The 6,485-nt window shown below is 37.0% G+C and overlaps 1 protein-coding gene across 1 annotated transcript; it reads left to right on the top strand.

The window, feature by feature from the left end:
• Window positions 1-954: 954 nt before the first annotated feature.
• Window positions 955-6,207, top strand: LOC107493853 (uncharacterized). The gene is made up of 9 exons (XM_016114886.2): window positions 955-1,344; window positions 1,955-2,183; window positions 2,288-2,435; window positions 4,254-4,333; window positions 4,410-4,452; window positions 4,903-4,959; window positions 5,092-5,182; window positions 5,784-5,878; window positions 5,972-6,207. The coding sequence occupies exons 1-9, from the start codon at window positions 1,194-1,196 to the stop codon at window positions 6,071-6,073; spliced, it is 996 nt and encodes a 331-aa protein (XP_015970372.1). The 5' UTR covers window positions 955-1,193; the 3' UTR covers window positions 6,074-6,207.
• The last annotated feature ends 278 nt before the right edge of the window (window positions 6,208-6,485 follow it).

Raw genomic sequence — 6,485 nt, forward strand, 5'->3', positions numbered from 1 at the left:
CATGGAGAGAGGGTTAGGATCAACACAACAAACCTTAATTCCATAGCGAAAAACTTGCTCTGTTAGACGAGTGCCTACAGGGTCAGATCCAATGATGATCACGTCAAAACGAAATCGATCAGAAGGATGGCACCATGGGAGATCAAAATCCAAGGGTTTAGGTTGATGGGCAGGCTTCAAGTTGAGAAAAGTTCCCAACTTGCTGGTGTTGTTGTAGGCCCTGACTCTGAATCTTTTTGAAGTTGAAGAACATGATGAACTTGATGTGTAATGAGTTTTTGGGAGAAGGAATGAGAAAAGTGTGGCTTTAGTAGGTGGTGGTGGGGTAACGACGTCGTATTGAGAGACAGGGATTTCTTTGTCCATTTTTCAAAAGTTCCATTTCACTAACGAGCCACGTGGGCAGCCGTAATGCCAGGTAAGCAGAACAGTAGCCACGTCACACTTTTCCGTTGAGTCTGACGAAGGCATTTGGACGGAAGGACTGATCCGTCCAATTTTTAAGGACGTCAGAGACTTAAAAATATTTTTTAATGGTCAGGAAAAAAAATGTCCGTAGGATAAAAGATCAAGGACCTATTTGTCATTTTCTCAAAAAAAAAATTACAAATTTTAGAGGCGAGTTGGACAAGAGTGAAAAATAGTGTCGATCCAGATCCCTGACAATTACTGCTAGTCCTAATTTCCATTGCGGTAGTGAAGAAGAAAAAAAAGAGACCCATCTGCTAAAAATAAATAAATAAATAAATTATTTATAAAAATATTAAATATTAAAATAAATTTAATAAAATTACTATATAAATTTATATTTAATCTATACCATTAAATATAATCATAAAATGATCTAACAATTTAAATTAAAAATTAAATTAAAAAACTAATATTAATCCAAAATAGTTGGACCAACAAATCAGCCACCTCTATCCATCATCCATCCATTAAGTTGGAGAATTTCGATTCGACTATACTAGGATTAGGAGCTATGAACTAATTCTCTACAATTTCTTAAAATTTTTAATTTTAATAATACCACATAATACTATCAAAGTAATACACCGAAGATGGCCCAACTTGTATCGTAGTTTCATCGTTCGTTAATGGTATTGCTACAAGATTCTGTTCCTAGCCTCTTCGTCTTCTTCTAGGGTTCCTTCCTTCCGCTGTTTCCCTTTGCAGATTCTGTGTCTTCAATTATGGCTAAGAAGAGCAAAAAGATTATCCCAATTGATTGCATACCAAAGCTTTCTCAACAGCCTAGAAGCTCACCTCCCAAACGCCGCACTGATTTCTCTGTCTTCGTCACCACTTCTTCTTCTGCTTCTTCTTCTGCCTTTTCTAACCGAGGTAGCTATCAATATTGATTTTTTTTCTCGTGTTCTGAATTTCATGCACTCACATTATGTGATTTCGTGAATTTGTTGCCTGGAATTTAGAGTATCTTTGTTGAATTTGTTTTGGGTACAAATTTTATGGGATTATTGTTCTTTTGTTTTAATTAATTAATTGTTATGTGTGCAATGCCCCTTTTGTACGTTACATCTGAATTCTCAAGAGTGACTTGTCGATTTCGTGAAATCCCTTCTTTTCCTGAATTGATTGAAGGCAGTGGGATGTTCGATTTGCTTTTACATTTTCGCAGATGATAATATTTTCTTTTATAACTTGGTCAGGGTGATAGTTTGTATGCTGTTATGTATGTTGTGCAGCTATGTAAACTCATATGGTGTCTCAATGGTTGAGCTATTACATAACAATGTAGGTTAGCTATTGTTGCTTTAGTTAGTCAAATTCTCTGAAACTGGTATAGCATCATGGTTTAGTGCATATTGCATACCACAAGTGTGTTACCTGCTCCGTTGGAATACAAGTGCAAGATCGCTTCATCGTAAGCAAAGGTTGATTGAGTTTTGATGGAACTCAAGTTGATCTTCCATTTGGCCGTTCTTTCTTGCAGGTTCATCACCGGATTCATCTTCTGGTGAAGAGAGATTGTCAAGTTTCATTACAAGCATTTTACGGGAAAAGAGAAAGGCAGTGAAAAATTTTCATGAAAGTACAATGGTTCGGGGCAGCAATTACCAGGAGGGTACAGCAGTGTGTTCATCTGAGTCTTTTGATGTCCCAACTATGGAATATGATTCAGCTGTGCAAGATGAAGGTCTTGGTCAAAGCAGCAACAATAGGTTAGATTTGTATATACATGCTGATAAATGAGTTCAGTTTGAGAGCTTTCAGTTTTCTTTGTTTTATATATGCCTGAAATTTTAGGTGTATTGTTCCAATGTAGGGACACTAGTAATGGAAAAGTTTATATTTGCAAGATGTCAAAATCTATCCCTCATGAAACATCTGTCAGTGATAGTAGTTCTCTTGCTTTAACCCCTGGAACTGTGATATGGGCGAGAACAACTTGCCAAACATGGTGGCCAGCTGAGGTATTTTCTTTGAAGAACTATGATGCTTGTTGAATTCTGCCATTATCTTTCTGCTTATGCTTTTGGAACTTGTGACATGTCACTGTCTTGCAAATTGGAGGACTTGCATTTAAACTTTGAAATTGCTTATGGTATAATCAATTGAGTAGTTTTATCTGAGTTTAAGCCTCATGATCTTTACTTTTCTGTTTTTATTAGTTTGTAATAAATATAGTAGAATGAAACTTAAATACTTGTTCATATATACACATAAAACTAGAGGATAAAATCTTTACTATCGGGTTCCGAGATATGGAAAGCTGTGAATACAGTTAGTGAAGCTAGACCAGGAAGTGGGGTATCCCCGGAAAAGAGGTCGGCTTTAAGTTCTAGCTTAGATAGCTTAATCTGAGCTTTGCTTTTTCACATGGTGAAACTCATTTCGTTGAACTACGTTCAACTCATTCAGAGGTATGAAGTGACTCGACTAAAAGGAAAACTTTCATATCAAGGGGCTTAGCACCCAACTCCTGTTATTACTCCCTATAGAGGCCTCTGGGGGGCTACCTACTCTAGTTAGAACCCTATGAGGGAGTCCTCATAGTACGGGTATCCTAGTAATTATAGTAGCCCCCCGAGGGCCAACTCCCTCTATCTCACCTCCCCTGGTACTGTATGGACTGGCACTTGACATTTGCCAAGCCAATACTCATTTTGCAGCCATGGATGGTTCCTCACCACGTGCATGATGCCGATCGAGAAAGGTTTCTACAATCACATACGCCATTTCTCTCCGAGTAGCTCTTGACTCTTGGGTAGGGGACAAGAGCGATAATAACGGAGCGAATCTGTCAGAGAGTACTCCAAATCACGCTTAGCTAATCGTCAATCTCCAGCCCCTGACCCCAAACCATGTGATCCGTCCCTACCCAACTGGCTTCGTCGTCCTCTGCCTATTCCTCTGTAACTGGCTTTAGCCATTGAACCCCACCTTAGGTGCTGAGTTTTTGAGGACAAAAGCATCTTCTTAATTCTTAAAAGAGAAGAAGCATCTCTACTTCCCTGAAAAGGCTACCCACTCCCACCCCCGAGGGCCAGCTCCCTCTATCTCACCTCCCCTGGTACTGTATGGACCGTAACTTGACATTTGCCAAGCCGGGACATACAGTATTCACCAGGGTATGGAGCTGACGTCGGTCACAGGAAGGTAACTTAAAATCCTCTGCGGTCTATGGTCTTTCCGTTTATGTCCAGTTGCTGACATCATGAACGAAGTTGGGCATCATCGCAGCTCCCACACGAAGAAGGAAGCCAGAGGATCCTTCCTCCCACTGAAGATATAGGCCTAGTCAAACAATATTAAGACTAATATAATTCCCTAGCTTCGTATCTATGGACTTTCTTGCAAGAACAATCTCAAGACTAATGTAGACGGGTATCAACTAAATAGCTAGGCTCCCTCCATAGCATCGGGTGACCAAGTATGCGATCCTATCTATGCAGATTTCCCAACAGCACCAATAAGAAGTAAAATACACCCATTGACTATTCTACACGCTTAGCGAATGCCAGCATTGATTCATAATCAAATCTTTAGCCATGGGTCTCTGTGTCTATATAGATTCTATTCATGGATTAACGTCATGGATTAACAAAAATGTGCAAAAGCACTATTTGTCTATAATGCATACAACAGAGATGAGAAAATATAATTCCTTGGTTGCTTTGATAGAGGAAAATTTTGGAACTATTGGTCAAAAATTGTCTTGTTATATTGCATTGATCATGTATATATCTATACTTATTTAGATTTTATCAATTTAAAACTTACTTTCCCAGATCATGGAAGAAAGATCTGCATTATCTAAGCCTGTCAGTGATGGACAAGTTTTAGTTCAGTTTTATGGAAATCATTCCAGGTATTGTAGCATATCTAGCTGGGAGTTTCTTGAATTTACTTTCCTGTTAACTGAATGTTAATTTGTTGCTTTACAGTGTCTGGATTGATCCAATGACAGATATTTCAACGTTTGAGGATGTGAGTTCTTGATCCTTGTTTCGCACTATGCTTTTGCACATATAAGATCATAATCTCCCAAGGACCATATTTTGTATTTACCTTCTGATAACATTGAATATCTAGGTGAAGCCATGCTAGAAGATGGGTAAGCAAACCCCTATCAATAAGAAAGAAAGGGAACAGGAAAGGCTTATTTTTACTATGTGTAATTGCTATGGTTTCATCTGGCAGTGTGTCTCACAACCCCTATTTAGAAAAATGGATTTTCCCTAATTTTCGTAATAAGTTTTAGACTCCATTTTTCTTTTCCTGTTGAGATTGATCAAGAGCTGTGTAGTTGGATATTATCAGCTTTTTTTTAGACGAAGTGTTATTAAGCTGTGTATTTGAGTTTCTATAGGCGGATAGTTCATCGTTCTATAATTGTCTGCTTAGAGGATATATCATAATCGTTCATGTTTGTTGCAGTGTTTTCAGGAACGGTGCAGTAACCCTTCAAAAGATTTTCAAGAAGCTCTGAAACAGGTATGTTTGATTTATAGCAGAAGTGCAGCTTTTGTTCCAACAGATTTTACAATTTCCGCAATAAGAGTTGCAAGATTCCCCCCCATCTCCAGGTATATATTTCACTTGTCTTCTTATTTGATGTGATTCTAGGCCATACAGAAGAAGGAACAACTCAGTTCTAGCCCAAACTCAAGTTCTGATATATCTGCTCATTCTGATCAGAAAGTTGGTTCATCAGATGGTATGTTCTTGATTACTATTCTTAGTCATATTTTATACAGAAAACAGTGAAATGATCAGAACATAAAATTGTATTACCTATTCACCAAGGCTGATAAACGCACCTAATGAATGGTAAAAGTCAATTTTTAGCCCTGAAGGTTCCATTTGTATTGTGCTCAAAAGTAAAAAGTTTTATGTTATCAAAGTTAACAGAAGCAATGTTCTTCATTCATGCTTGTGTGATGAAATTCTCTTATCCTCGAGATAATATCTGTGTGCAATGAAACCCTTTTCTCTTGAGGTGTCTTTATGTTGATTGTGATTGGATTGTTATACTTAGCCACAAAAAAAAATTTAGTCAAATATAGATTTTACATCCAAAAATGTATCAAGTCAAGTACAATGTTATGCAATGATAATCCAACAAGTTCTGTGTTGCGTTTGCACACCCTTTTAGACAAACAAAAATAGTTTTCAGGCCACTTATTTCTAAGAATCTCACATGAGATGTTTGTTGTCAGTTGTCCATATGTATGTCCTTGTAAGTTTGTGCATTTGTCAGCCTCATATCATATCATATGATTTAACCCATTCATTTGGAAAATTTTATGATTTTACAGATAAATGGACTTCACCAACCTCGAGTAGAACAATGAGTGATGCTGTAGAGAAAAGAAGGGGGAATAGGGAACGGAAGCGCAAAGTTCATTTTGATGTGAGATGCTAACTCAAAAACTTACGGCATGATCTTTAATTAATACTTGGAGATATTTGTCATGAACATAAAATGAGTAAATTGTTCTTGTAGGAGGTGAGATGTCCAATGAAACCAGAACGGAAACTTCGTCGGTTGAAGATAATGCGGTTGTTGGGCCTTGCACCTCCTGCTGGTTCTCCATTTTGCCAGTAATTTATATTTAAAATGTTTGCAGCTTAGCAGCTCCTGTTGGTTTTACTTTTTCTCGTTTTTCAGCTTTTAGTTTTTTTTTTATATATATTATTATAATTTTATGATTTTCATGTATACCAAGTACGAGTTATGCCTATTTCAGTTCAAATATGAAAGGGAAAAAAACTTATATCAAGTTCCTTGTATCCATTTCATCTAATTCACAAAGAAAAACACTGACAAGTGGACAATTTTTTTTAATTTAAATAAAGAGTCTATACTTTAAATTTATTCATTCACAGGAAATTGTCCATTTTTGTTTAAAACGGATATAAGAAGCTTGGTATACTTGTCCATATCAAAAAAGGTTCCTTGTATCCATTTCATCTAATTCACAAAGAAAAACACTGACAAGTGGACAATTTTTTTTAAT

This window comes from Arachis duranensis, chromosome 6 (genome assembly GCF_000817695.3).
Source record: "Arachis duranensis cultivar V14167 chromosome 6, aradu.V14167.gnm2.J7QH, whole genome shotgun sequence".
Lineage (NCBI taxonomy): Eukaryota > Viridiplantae > Streptophyta > Magnoliopsida > Fabales > Fabaceae > Arachis > Arachis duranensis.